Source organism: Bidens hawaiensis, unplaced genomic scaffold (assembly GCF_021521415.1).
Source record: "Bidens hawaiensis isolate Kalapana, Puna unplaced genomic scaffold, B.hawaiensis_p1.1 tig00020424_1, whole genome shotgun sequence".
In the NCBI taxonomy this organism is placed as follows: domain Eukaryota; kingdom Viridiplantae; phylum Streptophyta; class Magnoliopsida; order Asterales; family Asteraceae; genus Bidens; species Bidens hawaiensis.
Window position 1 is genome coordinate 98,861 of NW_027493113.1, and position 22,322 is coordinate 121,182.

Consider the following 22,322-nt stretch of genomic DNA (forward strand, 5'->3'; position numbering starts at 1 on the left):
TCTAAAAACTATTCTGTGTTTCTTTCTATCCCCTTTATTCTCAAATTGATATACAACATGCCATTTTGGGTAGTGTCACAACACTACAACCCAAAATCACATATAGCCTCTTTACAACAATTATTCTTTATATTCAACAAAATCATATTTTCAAACAAAATTTACGCTTCATCAAGAGCATCTACACCAGGTAGTATTTCACCTTCCAATAACTCCAAACTCGCACCACCACCTGTTGATATGTGACTCATCACATCCGCCACACCAACCTTCTCAACCGCCGCCACCGAATCACCACCTCCAATGATTGTAGTCACCCCTTTCCCGCTAAGTTCAGCTAGCTTCTTTGCAACCGCTTCGGTGCCAACTGCGAACTTGTCAAACTCAAACACCCCCATTGGTCCATTCCAGATAACCGTTTTGGTGGTCTCCAAAGCTTCGTTAAAAGTCTTAACAGAATCCGGACCGATATCCAATCCCATCCATCCATCTGGAATAGCAGCCGCAGGCACAATCTACATAAATCATTACTTCTTGGTTAATAAGCTAAACAAAATAAACAAAATAATAATATAAGATTATATAAGTAACTAACCTTGCTGTTTGCATCGGGTGCAAACTTATCTGCAACGACTACATCGGTTGGTAATAATAAGGAAACGCCTTTTGCTTTGGCCTTTGCAAGGAGTGTGGTTGCAAGATCAAGTTTGTCTTCATCAACCAATGAAGATCCAACTGATAACCCTTGCGCTTTGTAAAATGTGAAGATCATTCCACCACCCAAAAGCAATATGTCACACTTTTCTAAAAGGGATTCGATAACGCCAATCTTGGATGACACTTTTGAGCCACCAACAATGGCAGCAAATGGCCGCTTTGGGTTTGAAACCGCCCCATCAAGGTAATCCAATTCCTACATTAAACACAAACATGTTGTACCTTATTATTGGAATGGTCAGAGTAGTTAGGGTTAGGGGTGTAAACAGGCTAAGTCACTAGTGATTACTCGAGATCAGGCGATCAGCTACTAGAAGTTCAATTCGAGCCGAGGTTAAACGAGCTTTCAAGCTCAAGCTCGAGGAGCTTCACATCCAGAACTTGACTAGGTCACGAGCCTAAACTAACTTTTATTTATTTGAGATCAGTAAATTTTATTTCATACAGGTAATAATTACAAATAAAAATATTGTAATATATAAAATGATTATAGAATTAACTAAATAATAAATATTTTGTTCTATATACAAAATAATTATATTATACATATACAACAACAACAAGAACAGTCATAGTACCCAATAAAATCCTATTCATAGCAAAGCTATTAGTAGGATCGAGGGAGGGTCCGATGTAGACAAACCAAACCTCTATCCCAAGAGATAGAGGGATTACTTCCAGTGACACCCTCGGCTCATATTATACATATATGTATATAAATAAAAAAATTAAATATTCAATAAATATTAAACAAGTCATGCTGGAGCTTAAAAAATTGTTAATGAGTCGAGCTTGAGAATTACACATAGATAGTGGTGTAAACTAGTCAAGCTATCTGTGAACCACTCTAAATCAGCTTGTCAAAAGCTCAATTCAAGCCGAGTTAAAACAAGCTCTAGCATGCATAAAAATAACCTTGTTTAATAAACGAGCACAAGCCTGAGCTTAACTACCAAGCTCAAGCTTGCTCCAGAGCTTAAACAAGTCTATTACTTATATACTTTTTACTTAGTATATTAAATATATATTTTTATATACTAAAATCATGATAAAATTCACTAAATAATGTATATTATGTTATATTTGAAAATTATAACTAATATATATATATATATATTAAATATAAAAAAATATAAATTAATAAATAAATAAATAATAAACAAGGCAAGAAACTGCTGGTAAAAAAATAAACAAGACAAGAAACAACTCACAAGCTAACTTCGAGCTTTAGAAATTAAATTCGAGCTCAGGCTTAGTTTGTTTACACCACTACAATAGAGCTTTAAACTAGACAAGCTCGAACACAATATCTCAAAAAATTAAAAGATCTAAGCTCTAGCTCGGGCGTTTGGCTACTTTACACTCTTAAAATTTTAGATTAACTTAGGATGAGCTATCAAACCTTTTGCAAAAGAAAACCAGCAACAGATGGTTTCAAGAATTTCGTGACTCCCTCAGTGGATGCATGAGCTCTATGTGCGGTTCCAAAAGCATCATTGACATAAAGATCTGCTAGTGATGCTAGCTTTTGTGCAAAGGACGGATCGTTCTTTTCTTCCTCCTTGTAGAACCGAACATTCTCAAGTAGAAGAACACCGCCATCTGGAAGTGAAGCCACTAGCCTTTCAACCTCTGGCCCAACACAGTCAGGCGCCTTCACAACCTGTGCACTAATCATACTTCAATAAATGTACAATATATCTATCATAGCAAATCTGTTTGGTTTCCTTTTCACTTTTAACCAAATTTATATTCTTTTTCAGTATTTTTTTTTATAAATAAAGGTTGATCTAATATCATTAATAGCTAAGCTGATCTAAGTAAATGACTTTGATGACTATAATAGCATACGGGCTGTATAATAGGGCGAAAATTGGTAACACAAGGCGTATAGATTGACAACCCCCCCCCCCCCCCCCCTCGCTCCCCCTTCCCCCATTTGACCAACTTTTACCTGTCATGTGTGGCCCGTTTTACCATTTTTCCCATGTCAATATGTCATATGGCTCGTATGCACCATACAACCCATATCACACATTAGTGGGGTCCGGTTATTTTTCAGTGGTGTTCCTTTAGAGTTTAGAAGAAGCCAAAACAAATTATACACTTGACTTGATAACTCAGTTTCAGCCATAAACCTATCAGAAATCATATTTGTGATTTATGGAAACCAAGTTTTGAACTGAACTACCAACAATAAATTATAAAACTGGCAAAACAGAAGGCAGGTTCAGGTCAAAACATGTTCACAGCAAAACGGGTTCATATCAAAACCGGCCTAATTTAATTTTTTGCAAAAAATAAAATAAAATGCAGTACTTGAACGCCAATAAGTTTTTTGGCGGGAAAATTTGTCTTGAACGAAATTTTTCCAGAATACTCCATATAAGTAAAAATTTATTTTTGAAAATTTTGGCAAAAATAAATTTTTTTTTTTGTGATTTTCGGTGAAATTTTGGCGGGAAAATCGAAAAAAATTGTCTTAAACGAAATTTTTTTCTATACGCTTCTTTTGAGTTTGACATCTTTCTTGAGAATTTTGGCGATCATATTTTTTCCAAAAATAATTGGTGGGAAAATCAGATCAATTCCTTTAACTACCCAATAGATTCTCCAAAACTCATCTCAATGTTTGGAATTACTCTAAATCAGTCTGCTCCCTCACAAGTAGTATTTCAGAATTCATCTGAGGTAAGTTTTCAACCATGCTCTCAAGATTGTATTGATAAGATAGAATTATATAAGATCCACAATGATAACTTAATTAGAGACATGGAAAGAGTAAAATCTGAAAATTTTAAACTTATGAAAAATGAAAAAGGTTTTCTAGATAAAACAGAAGCACAGAAAAAGAACATCTCTAAGCTTAAATCAGATTTCAGTATAAAATGTTGTCACCACCTAGATGCCAAACAGGAAGTCGCTGAATTAACTGCTAAACTGGAAGCTTCCAAGTTAGAAATTTTGAATATAACTAGTAAATTTGAAAGGGCTGAACTAGACTTTAAAAAATTCGAGGGTTGCAGTAAAGTAGTCAATTCAATGATTGAAAATCAATTATGGTGGAAAGAAAATGAAGGTGAGGGCATAGGATATAGTCAAGTACCCCCACCATACAATGACAACTATACTAGTCTTCCTCTTACCAAAGTGCAGGAAGAAAAGGTAAAAGACATGAAGTATGGTAAACAGGTTCAATATGAAATTGTTGGATCAGGATCCCTAGAGGAAATCAAGCTTGTTTTTAAATGTGTGAATAATTTTGATGCTTCTACTTCATGTGCAGATATAGTAAATGATGTTGCTTCTGATAGTAAAGGGGTTCAGGCTAGTGAAAATGAATCCTATTCCAACGTGTCATCAAACTCAGATAACACCACAACACAAAATTGCACTAATAATAATACACAGAGTTGTGGCAACAAAGGGAAGGCACATAAGAAATCAGCACAACAAGGACAGTCTTGTCCTCATAGATCCTCCGGATCTCCATGTGTTGATAAATCTTTGGGTGCTATTTATATTTAGAGGAAAACATATTACCACTGTGGCACGCCAGGACATATAGCCAGAAATTGCGTTCATCGTCTATATGTTCCCTATTACAAGCAAAATTAGAAGGCTGCACCTAGGGGCAAGAAGAATGGAAAAACATTTCCTAAGAAGGAATTCTAACATGGGGCAAGTGCTTCCGTTGACATTAGAAGAAGGATGAAGGCGTGTTTCGTCTGCGGGAACGACGGGCATTTGGCAAAGGAGTGTCAATACCGTGCTGTTAATAGACAAGCTTCTCAAATGAAATATAACAGGTTTCAACTGAATCTAGTGGTTAAACAAAATGCTTATTTTACAAAACCACGAGTATCTGTACAACAGGTCATAGATACTCAAGGATTCAAGTTAATATGACAGGTTTGCACTCAAATGATTTAGAAACTGTTAAAAGAAAATTAAATTTTCAAAAGTTAAAGAGTGTTGAGAGTTCTAAGAATTCGAATTGTTCCACTCCAAAGTTTGTTCTTTCAAATTTCACTAAACCAAGACAGATTTGGAAACTTAAAACTCAGCAAACAGAATCTGTATTAACAAATGATTCTGTTAAAGATGAGAAATATATGAGTTGGCAAGAGGTCACATATGTTGATGCTCAAAGGAACCCCAAGACATTTATGACTTAGGTTCCTATGTCCAACTGATCCCGCTATGCATGTAGGAAGAAACACAAATTCATTGTTTATTAATGGGTTGTTCCAGGCACATGGCATGGCGAATATCCGTTTCTTTTAAATCTTTAAACCATGAAATGGATTATTTGTTGCCTGGACGGGATATTAGGGTGATAGAACGTTTTTAATCTGCTCTCTAAGTGTGTAGGAACAAATCAGGGAATACATTGCATATTAAAAGGTTTGTTCTAGACATTCAACTCGCAAGGATGCAGAATCTCAAAACAAGCTTATTCTTAGGGGGAGATTCTCACAAATGAGAAAATGATGTTTTGAAGATAAAAGGTAACCGTATCACTTTGGTATGAAAGATTGATCAGTCAAAAAGTTTCTTAAAAAAAATTAAATTTAAAAAAATACAAAAATATGTTCACGTATAGTTTTTCAAGTATAGTTATTTTTAATTTGTTTTATTTCAAAATGTGAAAATGACTTGATCGTACATGAGAAATGATAGTACATCAGTTGGCTAACTATCACACTTCTTCATAAATTATTTTTAAATGCTACATTTCGACGATTGAGTCTTTTTAGGAATAAATTTGTACATATTCGTTTAATTTGCACAAATTTAGGGGTAGAAAAATCAAAAAGTCAAAAATAGTGTGTGTGCATTGTCTTCAAAAAGTCAAAATTCAAAAATAGTGTGTGCGCGTTGTCTTTTATTAAAAAAAAATTGCTTCAAGATTCATTCTAGCTTAAAATTATGTTGGTTGCTCAAGTTTGAAGGACGTATACTTGTATATGGTTGGTCCGGTGTTCTACTCGTAGATTCACATGATAGCCATTTTGTTACTCCCCGACTTAGGGCCTAGGCGTGTGACCACAGGTTGGTACCTATTTTGTAAATATATAAGAGTTTATGGCTTAGTTTTAGCGGAAGACTTTAGGTTGAATATAATATTAATTTACATTGAAAATTTACTTGGGATTTAAACACCCAAGTATACAAAATATTTGTTTCATATTACAAGGATTTGTTTATAAAAAACGGAGCCATCTCGTACGCGCTTCTATCTTCACAAGACTCCAACCCTTGCTAATGCTACTAATGCTTAATTACCTGCAATGGGTTGGAAAAATACGTCAGCTATATGCTGGTGAACACGTATGACTCGATAAAACATTTTGAATGACGATTACAATACAAGCATAGTTTTCTTGACAAACTCAGCGGAAGTATTACTCCTTCTGGTATGTGTACCACTGCCCTACACACATAACGGTATTCCCCGAGCCAAACAGCCCTGAACTGAGAACTGGTCATGATCGTTGCAGCCAGCGGCTTCCTTGCCTTTGATTGATTGATTGGGGCTTTAACAGTTATGTTTGGATCCAGACACATGCGTATTCGGTCTGAGTTGATTTATTCTCTACTTTGTATTATAACGTTTTAGAGATTACTCGATCTCATGTAGACAATGATTGACTCGTTAAGACAAACACCCATTCGTCTCATTGAGTATAAATACGTTTTGACTGATTGAAAAGGTTAACGTATTCACCTGTACCGTCGGTGTTGAAAACCTCGACTGATTGATTGATTGTGAATGATACTTAACCTATACACAAATAGGTTTGTATGAATGTTTTGAATGATGTTAAGCTATGATTGTAAGCTTAACCTTGAAATCGTTTATCTTTGATTGTGAATGAAAACACTTGGTTTTATGTGACGTTTGATATAGCATGTTTTGGCCTAATAGGTTCAACACGTTGGTAAGTTTCTCCAGGTAAGTAAACGGGTCCCTCGGTTGATTGAGATTTATACGAATTACTTTTCCTTAGGCAAGAAACTTACTACTAGTGATATCCCCCTTCCAGTTACTACATGCCCGTCAAAATATATCTTTTGTTTAACATTACTTAATCATGAAGTAATGTTCATGAAAACTTGATTGTGAATGAATGTATGTAAAATACGATCAAGGTTAAAAGCCATAGCCTCGATTAATAGTCTAAGCTATAATGTAAATAACTTAAACATAACACCTACCTTAAACGGGAACTTAAATTGATAACAAGAAAAAGCCAGGATCTTGATCTACTTGATTATATGCTGGCTACTCGATCAACTATGTGAAAATGAAGGTGAGTTTGGGATGAATGGGGCTCATACCCGTCCTCCCCTTTTATAGCCGTTTTTTGGACCCCATCGCGTTACGCGATGGGTTCCTTGTGCCTTGTCGCATACCGCGGCGCCGCAAAAAGACGCCGCCTTATGCGGTGGTGACACGTGGCCTGTCATATTGTGCCACGTGTTGACACATGGTTGGACACGTGTCCGGTGGTTCATCAAGTCCATCGCGCTACGCGATGGGTTAAGACTTACCCCGTCGCGTATCGCGATGAGTACATATTTTCAGAATTTACATTTTTGGTCCATATACTTTCTAAGTTAGTATTTTAAAAACTAAAACTTATATGGTTTGAGACGTGGTGTTACATCCTCCCAACCTTTTGAATAATCTCGTCCTCGAGATTTATTGGAATAGATAAGGATACTTTTTCTTCATTTCAGACTCGAGCTCCCACGTATACTCGGGTTCTCGTCTTGAATCCCATTTGACTTTCACGAGTTTGAGTCGTTTGTGTTTGAGAAACTTGATCATATTATCTTCGATTTGGATTGGTTGTTCCACAAACTTAAGTTTCTTGTTGATCTTGACATCTTTCAATGGCATTTCAAGGGTTTCGTCGGCTAAACACTTACGAAGATTGGATACATGAAACACATCATGAATGCCTTTCATTTCTTCGGGTAATTCTAGTCGGTAAGCAACTGGTCCTATTCGTTCAAGTATCTTGAATGATCCAACGAATCGTGGACTTAGTTTTCCCTTTTTCACGAATCTTACGACACCTTTCCAAGGCGATACTTTTAATAATACTTTATCTCCTTCTTTAAATTCCAATGGCTTGCGACGAACATCCGCATAGCTCTTTTGTCTATCTCTTGCCGTTTTCAATCGTTCACGGATTTGTGTTATTTGATCGGTAGTTCTTTGAACGATTTCAGGTCCTGACAACTGACCATCACCTGTTTCTGACCAACACACAGGTGTCCTACACTTACGTCCATACAAAGCTTCAAATGGTGCTGCTTGAATACTCGTATGATAGCCGTTGTTGTACGAGAATTCCATTAGAGCAAGATGGGTATCCCAACTTCCTCCTAGATCAATAACACAGGCACGAAGCATGTCTTCTAAGGTTTCAATCGTACGTTCACTTTGGCCATCAGTTTGGGGATGGTAGGCAGTACTTAAGTTTAGTCGAGTCCCCATAGCTTTTTGAAAAACTTGACCAGAAGTTTGAAGTGAATCGACTATCTCTATCATAAATGATAGATAGCGGCACACCATGCAGGGATACTATGTTTTCAACGTATAAATGTGCTAACTTATCCATACTAAACGTTTCTTGAAATTGGAATGAAATGAGCAGACTTCGTAAGTCTATCTACAATAACCCAGATTGCATTATTTTGGCGAGAAGTTTTTGGTAACTTCATAATGAAATCCATGGTTATCATATCCCATTTCCAAATGGGTATCTCTGGTTGTTGAAGCAATCCTAACGGCTTTGGTGTTCGGCTTTTACTTTGGAACACGTTAGGCATTTGGCTACATATAAAGCAATATCTTTCTTCATACCAATCCACCAATAATCCTCCTTAAAATTATGATACATCTTGTCACTACCCGGATGCATCATTTACTTTGACTTGTGTGCTTCTTCAAGAATTTTGTCTCTTAGATTTCCGACCATTGGTACCCAAATTCTTGTACCAAATCTAAGTATTTCATCACTTCCCTTGATTAGAACCATTTTACTTTTCGGCTTTAATGTTCCCTTCTTCCAGTGCCAACTTTTGAGCTTCCTTGATCTGATTGGTTAGATCAATTTTGAGTTCTAATCTAAGTGCTCGAACTTTCTTTGATTTTTCATGTTCTTTCCTACTTAAAGCATCAGCCACAACGTTGGCCTTTCCTTCATGATATACGATCTCATAGTCGTATTCATTAAGCGTTTCCATCCAACGTCTTTGTCTCATATTCAACTCTTTTTGATCAAAGATATGTTTCAACCTTTTGTGATCAGCGTACACCGTGAACTTTACACCATACAAGTAATGTCGCCATAACTTTAACGCGAAAATTATAGCGCCTAATTCAAGGTCATGCGTGGTGTAATTCTTTTCATGAACTTTCAATTGTCTCGAAGCATAAGCAATCACTTTCTTTCCTTGCATTAAAACACTTCCCATTTCCGTGTACGAAGCATCACAGTAAATGGTAAAATTTTCCAGTCCTTCTGGCAAAGCCAAGATAGGCGCATTGGTTAACTTTTCTTTGAGTGTTTCAAATGCTTCCTCTTGCTTCGGTTCCCATTCAAACTTAATTGACTTTCTTGTGAGTGAAGTTAATGGAACAGCTATTTGAGAGAAATTTTGAATAAATATTCGGTAATATCCAGCTAAACCTAGAAAACTTCTGACTTGAGTCGGTGTTTTCGGTTTCTCCCATTTAGTTATTGCTTCAATCTTTGCTGGATCTACTTGAATACCCTTTTCATTTATAACATGACCAAGAAATTGAACTTTGGACAGCCAAAATTCGCACTTAGAGAATTTGCCGTATAATTTCTCGTTTCTTAGGGTTTCAAGTATGATCTTAAGATGAACTTGATGATCGTCTTTGGATTTGAGTAAACAAGAATGTCATCGATGAAAACAATTACAAACTTATCCAAGTATGGCTTGCAAATCCGATTCATCATGTCCATGAAAGCTGCTGGAGCATTAGTGAGTCCAAAAGGCATCACGGTGAACTCATAATGTCCGTATCGGGTTCTAAATGCGGTTTTAGGAATATCTTCCTCTTGCACTTTCAATTGATGGTAACCCGATCTTAGGTCAATCTTAGAAAAACATCTTGCTCCTTGGAGTTGATCAAACAAATCGTCGATTCTAGGTATTGGGTATTTGTTCTTGATCATAACTTTGTTCAGTTCTCGGTAATCTATACACATTCTCATTGACCCGTCCTTCTTTACAAATAAAATTGGAGCTCCCCACGGTGACGAACTTGGTCTCATGAATCCTTTCTCTAATAATTCATCTAACTGTTTCTTCAGCTCTTTCATTTCTGTAGGTGCTAGACGATAAGGTAATCTGGCAATTGGTGAAGTTCCTGGCATAAGGTCGATCTTAAATTATACTTCTCTATCAGGCGGGGCTCCTGGTAATTCATTAGGAAAGACATCTTGAAATTTGGACACGATTGGTACTTCCTCCATCTTCTTTGGTTCACGTTCCTTGGTTACATAGGCCATGAATACAAGGCATCCCTTACCTATGCAATGACTTGCTTTGATATTGGAAATGATTCCTACCTTTCCTCCTTCCTTATCTCCGGTTATACGAATGGTTTTATTATTAGGTGTTCGAATGTCGATGGCTCTATCATTACATAGGATACAAGCCTGATTAAACGATAACCAGTCTATACCTAATACTACATCAAAACCTGCCAATGTCATGGGTAACAATCGTACAGGTATGACGTGATTGACTAGAGAAATTTTGGCATTATCTAAATCTTCGGTTATTCTACTTATACTTCCATCAGCGGTTTCTACTTCATAATGTTTATCTAGTTTAACTAAGGGCTCATTTAATAGACTAAAAAATTTATAATCTATAAAGCTTTGGTTTGCACCTGAGTTAAATAAAACCCTAGCATAAACATTATTTATAGGAAACGTACCGGTGATCACGTCCGGTATGTCAGCTGCCTTTTGAGTGTCTAACATAAAGACACGAGCGTTTCCCTTCTTAGCATCGGTCCTGGCACCGCTGCCACTTGCCGTATTTGTTATCGGCTTTTTATTTGGGCACTCCGTACTATAGTGTCCCTTTTCACCACACTCAAAACATACTCCGGTCTTTTTCCTGCAATCTGCTTCCAGATGACCCGGTTTCTTGCAAAATCCACATACAACTGTGTTAGTTGGCCGAAGACATCTATCGAAATGTCTCCTACCACATGACTTGCAAATGGGGCGACTATACACGAATTCCCCTTCTCTTTTCTTTTCCGTTTTCTTCATCTTTCCACCAACACTCACTTTTCCATCATCCTTCTTCTTCTCATCCCTGTTTCTTAGCATCCAATCCATCAAATATCCGGCTAACTCCATAGCAGATTCCGTCGAGGACGGCATATGTGACCGAACTAAGTGACGGATTTCGACTGACAATCCATATATGTATCGTGTCACTTTACGGATTTCAGGAGTGACCAGATGAGGCACGATTCTACAATACTCAAGAAACTTGGTGTTGTATTCCTTGAAATTTGTTCCTACAACCTTGTGGTTCCACAGTTTAGTCTGAATTTGATCCATTTCATTTATCGGACAAAACTTCTTTAATATCATTTGCTTGAACGTTGCCCAGTCTAGATTGTATAGATTCTCTCTACCCTTGATTCCAATCAGGGTATTCCACCATTCTAATGCTTCCCCTTTGAAAATCTGGGAAGTATATTGCACCTTCTCACTCTCCGTACACTTGCTGATCAATACAATTGATTCCATTTCCTCCAGCCATCGAAGGGTATTTATCACGCCTTTATCCCCGTGAAATTCTTTGGGGTTATAGACCTTAAATACCTTGAAATCACAACCTTCGTGTATTTTGAGTTTCTTTGTTTTCTCACGGAGATCATTTTCAGCAGTGGAGCTTTCATCACTCACTTCTTTCTTTTTCTCGACTTCCTTTTTCTTATCTTCTTTCTTTTCCGACTCTTTCTTAGATTCTTTCTTTGATTCTTTCTTGGATTCTCTTTTTGAAGTAGAGGTTTCACTTCTACTTTGACTTGCTCTTTTATTAGAATGTGAGGCGGTATGACTTTGATTGTTTTTCAATATTTCATAAATTGGGTGCACAGCCTCTTTTATCAGATCGCGGATACCAAGCACATAATTTTGTGGTATAGCTTATATATTTTCCGCGGTAGCTTTTTCTTGAAAAATTTCTTCCATTGTTTTTCCTTTATTGTTTACTGTAGTTTCTTGATTACTGTTTGCTTTAGACATGCTGTTACAAGAATAAAACAAGATTCAGAAAAGACACACTTTATATTACATTATTTATTTTACAAGAAAAGATCACAGCAACTACAACAGTATACAACTTTGATTTCTAATCCTTAATCCATTTCTTAACAAGATTTTTCATCTTGTCACACTTCTTAACTATTTTCCTTCCCATTTTCTTTTTATCCACAACCTCATTTCTCAGCTCGTACATCACCGAGTTTGGCGGGTTCGGATATCCCGTTGGTGCAGATGCAGCTGGAAAGAGATATGCATTTTCTTGTGGATAAAGATGTGGGTTAGCAATGTATGCATGCATTTCTTCATTGGGGGATATTGTTGGTGTAAAATTCCTCGATGAGATTTGCCTCCTCCCGAATCTCTTTTGCTTGTTGGGAGATCGAAGGTCTCGGTCCTAAGTATGGAGGAAAATCAGGATTCTCGTTTTCCTCTTCCTCGGGATCCTCCTCTTCTTCAGAATCTTCTTCTGATTCATAAGGATTCTTGATTGGTTCCTGAAAAGTTATCTTTTCATGGGGCATTGTAACCCTCATTTTTGGTTTCCGGCTTGGTTCAGCAGTAGTCTGTGGGATCTGGTATTGATAATTCATTGATGGTGATCCAAATTGCCATCTCCTTTGATCAGAATGGCAATTCATCCAGCTTGATGATTCTGATTCAGTTTCTTGTTTGATCTTACTTTTTACCTCTTGTTCCTCGGAAGGATGGTAAGTCGGAACCTCGGATGGATAATATTGAGGAGTGTTGTCGGTGGTGTCGTCAGAAATTTCTATTGGCATTTGCTGACTCCCGGGGAGATACACGGGTTGGCGCCCATATGGTAACACCGAATTGATTGGTTGATTGCGATTGAAAAAGCTAGTGTAATAGCTATTGCTACTTTCCATATCGAAAGGTTCGTGAATGATTGTCGGTATTAATCGAATGGCTACTCGGTATCTACGACCAAAGTAGTTAATATAAGACATCTACATTTTAGTTAGATTAGGGATAAGAGGTTTACCAATCCTATCTTATCCCTACAAATAATAATAATAATAATAATAATAATAATAATAATAATAATAATAATAATAATAATAATAATAATAACAACAACTTTAATGGTTAAAGCTTAGGTACTAATGTTTAATACCTAATTCGCTGAAACCGATGGCTCTGATACCAACCTGTCACACCCCGACTTAGGGCCTAGGTGTGTGACCACAAGTTGGTACCTGTTATGTAAATATATTAGAGTTTATGGGTTAATTTTAGCGTAAGACTTTAGGTTGAATATAATATTAATTTACATTGAAAATTTACTTGGGATTTAAACACCCAAGTATACAAAATATATGTTTCATATTACAAGGATTTGTTTATCAAAAACGGAGCCATCTCGTACGCGCTTCTATCTTCACAAGACTCCAATCCTTGCTAATGCTACTAATGCTTAATTACCTACAATGGGTTGAAAAAATACGTCAGCTATATGCTGGTGAACACGTATGACTCGATAAAACATTTTGAATGACGATTACAATACAAACATAGTTTTCTTGACAAACTCAGCGGAAGTATTACTACTTCCGGTATGTGTACCGCTACCCTACACACATAACGGTATTCCCCGAGCCAAACAACCCTGAACTGAGAACTGGCCATGACCGTTGCAGCCAGCGGCTTCCTTGCCTTTGATTGATTGATTGGGGCTTTAACAGTTATGTTTGGATCCAGACACATGCGTATTCGGTCTGAGTTGATTTTATTCTCTACTTTGTATTGAAAAGGTTAACGTATTCACCTGTACCGTCGGTGTTGAAAACCTCGACTGATTGATTGATTGTGAATGATACTTAACCTATACACAAATAGGTTTGTATGAATGTTTTGAATGATGTTAAGCTATGATTGTAAGCTTAACCTTGAAATCGTTTATCTTTGTTTGTGAATGAAAACACTTGGTTTTATGTGACGTTTGATATAGCATGTTTTGGCCTTATAGGTTCAACACGTTGGTAAGTTTCTCTTGGTAAGTAAACGGGTCCCTCGGTTGATTGGGATTTATACGAATTACTTTTCCTTAGGCAAGAAACTTACTACTAGTGATATCCCCCTTCCAGTTACTACATGCCCGTCAAAATATATCTTTTGTTTAACATTACTTAATCATGAAGTAATGTTTATGAAAACTTGATTGTGAATGAATGTATGTAAAATACGATCAAGGTTAAAGGCCATAGCCTCAATTAATAGTCTAAGCTATAATGTAAATAACTTAAACATAACTCCTACGTTAAATGAGAACTTAGATTGATAACAAGAAAAAGGCAGGATCTTGATCTACTTGATTATATGCTGGCTACTCGATTATTGCTTCGTTCCTTGCACGAATCACGAGAAAATGGCACATCGGCTCGTCACGACTATTGGGCATGCCTCCCTAGGTTAGCTAGGTGAAAATGAAGGTGAGTTTAGGATGAATGGGGCGCTTACCCGTCCTCCCCTTGTATAGCCGTTTTTTTGGATCCCATCGCGGTACGCGATGGGTTTCTTGTGCCCTGTCGCGTACCGCGGCGCCGCAAAAAGACGCCGCCTATCATATGCGGTGGTGACACGTGGCCTGTCATATTGTGCCACGTGTTGACACGTGGTTGGACACGTGTCCGGTGATTTATCAAGTCCATTGTGCTACGCGATGGGTTAAGACTTACCCCGTCGCGTATCGTGATGAGTACATATTTTCAGAATTTACATTTTTGGTCCCTATACTTTCTAAGTTAGTATTTTAAAAACTAAAACTTATATGGTTTGAGACGTGGTGTTACACATTTACCCAAAGACTGAAAGCACCCGGGGCGATTATGATGTGTTTTGTATTCTTTCACTTAAAACTATGTCGGTAACTCTGAGCTGTAAGGACATGTATCTTCATACACGTTTGGTCCGATTAACCACTCGTGGTCATACAAGATAGCCATTTAGGCCCACTGATAGTCACAAAGGGAATGGCATAACTCGTGATTGGTTAGATTGCATTCATGGTTGGGCTTAATGTTATGACCATGACCCTTGATAACGCGTCTTCCAATGATAAGGCGATCGATTTTTCGATGAAAATGTTGCTGAATTTGTATGATGGTGGGAAACATTTTCATGTTAGGTGCATAGCGCATATTTTAAACTTAATTGTGAAAGATAGATTATTTGAAAATAATTGTCAAGTTTATTGTTTGCGAAAAGCAATTAGGTATATAAGAAATTCCACACAAAGAATTAAAAAGTTCAAGAAGTGCATGAAGGATAAGAATGTTGACACAAACAAGTTTTTATGTTGTGATTGTCCGACTAGATGGAATTCCACCTATGATATTAGGGGTGTTCATCGAATCGAATAACGAATTTTCAAGTTAATCGAATCGAATAATTCGAATAATATATATTTTTTGCTGGTATTCATATTCGATTCGTATTCGTTTAAAAGTAGGATGATTCGATTTGTATTCGTATTCGTATTACATACCATATTCTAAATTCGATTATATTCGTATTTGAAACTCGAATTCAAATCGAATTCGAATAAATTTGAATTGATTCAAGTTCACATATGTCAAAAACTTCAAAAATCATAATCATCAATGTAAAACACACATAAATATAAGTTTAAAGTAGCTATAATACCACATGAAAATAAGTCTAAAATTAAGTATTGACAAAATTAAGAAATATTAATATGGGTTATTGGAATTTATTATTATGTTTTGAAATTTATTATTTAAGAATTTGACCCAAATTAATAAATTAAATATATATTAATATATTATATATTTTGAATTCGAATTTTGAATCGAATAGAATAAAAAATCATGAATTCGTATTCGATTACTATACTCGAATACAAATCGAATCGAATTCGAATATTTTGAAATCGAATTCAAATCTTCATATTCGAATTCGAATCGAGTCGAATTTTGAATGTTTCTAATTCGAATCAAATTTTGAACACCCCTATATGAGATGTTAAAAATACTCATGGATCTTACAAGAGATATTCTTTGCTTACGAAATTGAAGATAATAGCTTCATCGTAATTAGAAAGAATTCTTGAAAATTCAGATGCGTGTAAACTTTTGGTTAAATTTCTAGAAAAGGCTTAAGACTAAAGCGGAAATTGTATCGGCATCTTTAAAGCCGACAACTCAACTTTTTTTAGAGAAATTCTAGATGTGGGTAAACATCTACGTAGGGGGGGGGGGTCGACCTAAATATTTATGTAATGGTGGGAGAAATGCATGAGAAGTATGACAAGTAATGGGGGTATTTCTTGGACATTCCTTTTCAAAGTTAATTATGTATGAAATAACAAAGGAGAATCCTATGTCTGAGAAAAAAATTGAAGATAAGATGAAGGATATGGTGTTAGCGATTGAGAATAGGCTACATGACTTGGTTATAACTTACAAAGAAAGGTTTGATAAGGTTGATAATAATTCGGCATCTCAAGAAACTCGCAATGAAGATGTTGTGGAATGTGATGGTGAAAATGATAGTTTTGTGGAATTTCAAAATGTCGAAGAAACTAACTCGGTTGCAATAGAAACTGAGTTAAAGAGGTGCCTACAAGAGCCTAAAGTTAACTTTACTAAGCAGTTTAACATACTTACATGGTGGAACAAAACACTATTAGATTCCCAATAGTATCTTTGTAAAACGTTTTCAATATTTTTAAATATTTGCTTTACATTGTTTGCTCTATTATTTTTGTTTATTAAATTTGTTTCATTGTTAGATATGTTGTCAATTCAAATATCCGCCGTCGCATCGGAGTCCGCATTTAATACAGGTGGTCGTGGTGGTCATGTACTAGACTCATATAGAACAAGGTTATCAACTAACATCGTCAAAGCTTTAATCTGCACTCAAGATTGGGTGAGAAAATCGAGAAAACTCATTATTGATTATATAGAAGATATCTTAAGAAATAATGATATTGCCATAGGTAATAGTAATTTTTATTTTTTAATTTGTTTGGTTCTTAATAAATAATATGTATTTTCCTGTTTTTTTTTACATAAATTGAGGATGCAACAAACAAAGAAAAGGAAAAGAGGGGAATGAAAAGGTGACTAATGAAGATTAATCGAGTGTTAAGTTTCTTTGGTTTGGTTTGGTTTATTATAATACGGTTTTTTGGACATTTGCTATGTTTTGGTATATTTCGTTACACTTTTTATGACTTTCAAATTATAGTTTATTTTGGTATAATTGTTGGTTTTATATTTGGTTTTGGCTGTATATTTTGGTTGTGGTATTAGTAATATCGGTACCCGTATCAATTTGGTACTTATACTAATTTGGTACATGTCATGTACTTGTACACATATCATATCGTTACCCGGACTACTTCATGTTGTTTGTTACTCGTACCAGTGCCGTTCTAAAGATCATTGGAGATTTGGAAATAAAAAAGCAAAGTGGTACAAAAGCGTGTACCGTACCAAAACTTGTATCATACCGAAAAATTCGGTACGGGTATTGGTACACGTTTTTATTGATTTTCGGTACGGGTACAATAGTGTACAAGTACGGGTATGGGAACTCTCCCAAGCTCATCCCTACCCTAGCTGAATTTGATCGGTTTAGAATGTATACGGTTCGAAACTTTGAATCGGTTATGTAAAACTGTAAACCAAACCTGCCTTCAACATTTATCATTTATTTATTTATAATTTAAGAGCATTCATTTATTTATATGTAATTATGTATTAGATTTAATAACATTGTTGGTTTTTAGTGTTTATTTCCGGTGACTGTCAACTTGCGAGCAACACTTCATGGACCATCTATGTTACTGGCGAGTGAACCTAGCTTAATGACTACTGGATCAACTTTTGTCAAAGTTAGAGAGTAAACCTACAATATTGATAAACCACAAGACTAAACGTGCAATTAACTTTATGTATTATATTCACGAACCATAGTTATCAATTTCGGAAAACCTAATACAAAACTCAGACTTTTGAAAAAATAAATTTTTCAGAAAGAAAATGGTCCCTGCCAAAACAGAACCATCAAACAATCATAGTGCCAAAACCATATGACCCCGCACACAACCAACCCGGCTGGTTTGGTCCGTCGTTTTCCGAAACCATAGTTATCGGTTTAGCGCAAAACTTTCGTTTAAACCGGCAGAACGGGACCATGAACACCCTAAACTATACCCAACACAATTAAAATAAAATAAAACTCTGATTGATCCTTAGCTTAGCAGCAACTAAATGAATTTGGTAGCAAGCAGCTGTGTAGTGCAGGGTGGCACTAATGTTGATTATTGTTCCACCTCCTTCCTTTGAGTTTCTTCCAACTCCTTTTTTAGGATAGTTGACTGCTTCATGACACATGGTAAACGTACCAACCAATCTGGTCTACATCACTAACAACAAAACAATCCCATTAAAGCCTCAACTATATATAGTTGTACGAATTTTTATTGAACTAGAGTCTTCTTAAGGTCTTTAATCACATGGGAGCTGGTTATCTATTTCATTTACTAATGTAGATTAACATGTTTGCGTAGGTGTGTAAGAGATACAACAGAGAATGTAAGTGAGGTTGTCAATGAAAAATTCCTAATTTCGGTTGCCATTGGCGAACTCGTTGCATTTCATAGCTTCTTAATTATTCTCTTTTGATGTTGGCAAACAAGGGTTTAATGCCCATTGGTATCGCATACTTAATCACCAATACCAATGTGAATCAAAACCCTTATTCACCAATTTTCCAATATCTAAAGAGAACAAAAAAAATTTAAGGTTATTTGTCATTAAAGTTTTTCACTAATATGTAAGAATAAATATATATTATATACTAGTTTGATCCTTCCGTGTTACGGGAGTTTATTTAAGTTTTTTGTTTTTTAATCGTTTTGCTATTTTAGATGATTTATTTTTATTTTTAACGTAGTTTTGTTTTTAATTCAATACCTATATATTAGTTTGTTATTATATTTTTTGGCGTTTGGTTTTTTCAATTGAGATGTGTAAGTTTTTTATATTTTTTAACGAACAAACATAAACGAACATGAGCATGTTGATTTTTTTAATGAATAAGCATGAACACAAATAATTGTCTAATGAAAAAGGGTGCGTTGATGTAGTTGACGATGGTGGGTAGTATCGGAAGTTAATCGGCGATGGAGATGATAGCAACGAAGAACATGTAAATGAGATGATGAAAGTGTTTACCAATAAATGAGAACTTATAACCCATTTGAGGGCTATTAGGGTTTGGTAAGACCCAAAACCCGTGAAAATTATTCATTGATGATTACTGAGTTATTTTACAAATAAATGAGATGTTATAACCCGTTTAAGGGTCATCCGGATTTGGTGAACCCCATGACCCGTGAAAATTATTGTTTAATTATGAAAAAGTTTCACAAATAATGAGATGTCATAACCTATTTAAAGACTATCCGGGTTTGGTAAGACCTATACCCACGAATTCGAGTCAAATGCATGAGAAGCCTCCATTTTGAAATCAAGCAATCTGGTGGCTCTAGAGAATGGGGGGAACAACCTGAGAGCGACACGTAGGATTTTATGATAGACAATTATATAGATAGTTAGATTTATTAATATGTCCATCATTATCATTTATATTATATTAGATAAAAATATTAATTATACCTTATTATATATATTAGTTTGGTAATTGTTGATGGGCCATATTACCTTTAATTAACTAATAAAGGGTTCCCCCCTTGGATGTATATAAAGATAGATAAAATTAACATCATAACCTAATCACACACATATAGCAATTTTGTGTGTCTCCTCTCTTCTAAAACCGGGTTCCTCTCAAGAACCCTAACACCATCCTTAACTATACATCCTAAAGAGGAACTCGATTAAGATGACAAACATGTCGACTACATCATACTCTGTTGCGGTTACTATTCTCCATACTGTAACAGGTTCATACGTTTATTTTTATTCATGTTTTATATTACTTACATGAAGAACTGATCAGCATATGTTATCAGAGTGATGTTGATTAATCAATTTTTTATGCTTCCAAAAATCCAGAATTAAAGTTGAAGACATGGATTAAAACCTGGTAAACCCTAATTTTTCATGCTATGTTTTTTGTGTTCAAAAAGTCGTTCATAAATTTCATCCTAATTATGATGAAAAATCACGTAATTTGGTTATTAATTAAGTTTCCTTAAATTTTGAGATAAATCAAGATTGTGATTTTGTTTTCCATAAATTGCATTGACTTAATCCTCAAGATTTAAATTTTAAACTATTATTATTATTATTATTATTATTATTATTATATACCGATACATAGAGGTGGCAAATGGGTTGGGTCAGGTCGAACGAGTCAAAACGAATTTGGGTCAGAATAAGTTTGGGTCAGAGCGGGTCAATTAAAAAAATGGTTGTTTTGGTTTGGGTCGGAATAGGTTAGGGTCGAACCGGGTTTTAAGGTGTATTTTTTTAATGAACGAGAATAATGGCGGAAACATTTTGGTTTTTTTAGACTTTTTGTTTTTTATTTACATTTTAAGTTATGATTTTTTTATTATTATTTTTTTTAATTTCTTTTTTGGGGTTTTCTACTAAGATCAAAAACTCTCAAAAAAATATTCAAAAATAATAAATAAAAAATTATAACTCAAAATATTAATCATAAGCAAAAAAAAGTAAAAACACTAAAATTTTTCATACGTTGTCATCGTTCCATTAAAATAAAAAACCACCGAGAATCGAACCGAAACCGAAAAAATTGACAAAAATGAAACAAAAAGCAAAAACCGGACCGCATCAATCGAAATCGAAAAAAAATATCAAAACGGAACTAAAAGAATTCAAACCGAACAAAAACGAAACTGGAAAAACGGACAAAAACGAGTCCGGAATCGACCAAAAAGAAACCAAAACCCAACCCGTCAGGGGTAAAACTCGTGTTGGCTTGAAACATGAGTCGAACCCGTTCCAATCTGAAACCTGTTCAATCCGAAACCTGTCTTGTAGGAAAACCCGTTCCGAAACCTGTCACATTTCCTAAGGACACTAACCCACACTCATTTCTTTGAACATGTCGACTCATTTTGACCCAAAAAAGCGATGGAATTTCAAATGACTCATATTGACCAATTTAGGTAAAACATTTTACCCAAACTAACTATTTAATTTTTAAAACAACTCAAATTGACTCATTTGAAAGGGTTTGGGTCAAGATTGCCACCCCTATTACTAATCCTAAAGTTCTATATTTTCAAACTACTACTACTACTACTATTATTATTATTATTATTATTATTATTATTATCGATAGCCTCAAGTTTTAAATTTAAAACTATTATGATTTTTATTATTCTTATTGGTATTATTATTTTATTGATAGACTTGGAGATAAACTAAAATTCCTTAACATTTAGAATCAAAACCCTTATGTAAATTCATACATCCCTTATTTGTTGTTTACGGGTTAAATTAATACATGGATTAGTCTACCGGTTTTCAAGTCACTGTATGGGTTTCTAACTAGTTTACCGACCATAACCCATAAACCTCATAAACCGGTAAACCCATTAAGATTCTCGAAAACTCAAAAAGTTTTGAAAACTCAATTTTTCAAGAACTAATTTTGTTGAGAACTCTAAATATTTGCTATTAACTAAATAGTTTTGTAAATTGTTAAATATTATAATTTTTTTTTACAAAGCTAAGAAGACTTAACTTGAATAAACTTTTGATGTATCACTTCTGCCCAAAGATGATTTGTTACATTTATCATATCATTCAAGTCTAACTAAAAGCTTTTGTTAGTTTTTGCCTAAGATGATACAAATGTCTCACTTCTGCCCAAAGGTGATGTGTTACATTTTTATCTAGCAAAAATAGCCCGTGCATAATTAAAATAATTGTCACACTTCTGTCCAAAGGTGATGTGTAACAATTTTTTTGCACACATACTTAAATAATTTTTAATTCTGCCCAAAGGTGATTTATTTTTTGTTTAAGTAGAACTTTTAATTATAGTCTATTATTTTGATGTTAATAATAGACATAACATCTTCAATAAAATATAATGATCCTCACATTAATAATCTTTCATTAATCTAATGATCATAAATTTTAATATGTATTGTTTTAATATCCCATAACATTGCTCACTATAATTTTCTTCTATAAATAACTATCTCATCAATCATCCACTCTAATATTAAAACATAATATAAGTTTTACATCATAAAGAGTT

The 22,322-nt window shown here is 35.0% G+C and overlaps 1 protein-coding gene across 1 annotated transcript; it reads right to left on the minus strand.

Moving 5' to 3' along the window:
• On the minus strand, positions 1–2,395 carry LOC143560680 (phosphoglycerate kinase, chloroplastic). Its single transcript, XM_077048930.1, has 3 exons — positions 2,120–2,395; positions 596–913; positions 1–515 (listed from the first exon to the last, which is right to left on the minus strand). Exons 1-3 carry the CDS (start codon positions 2,393–2,395, stop codon positions 162–164), a joined length of 948 nt encoding a protein of 315 aa, XP_076905045.1. The 3' UTR covers positions 1–161.
• Positions 2,396–22,322: the final 19,927 nt, after the last annotated feature.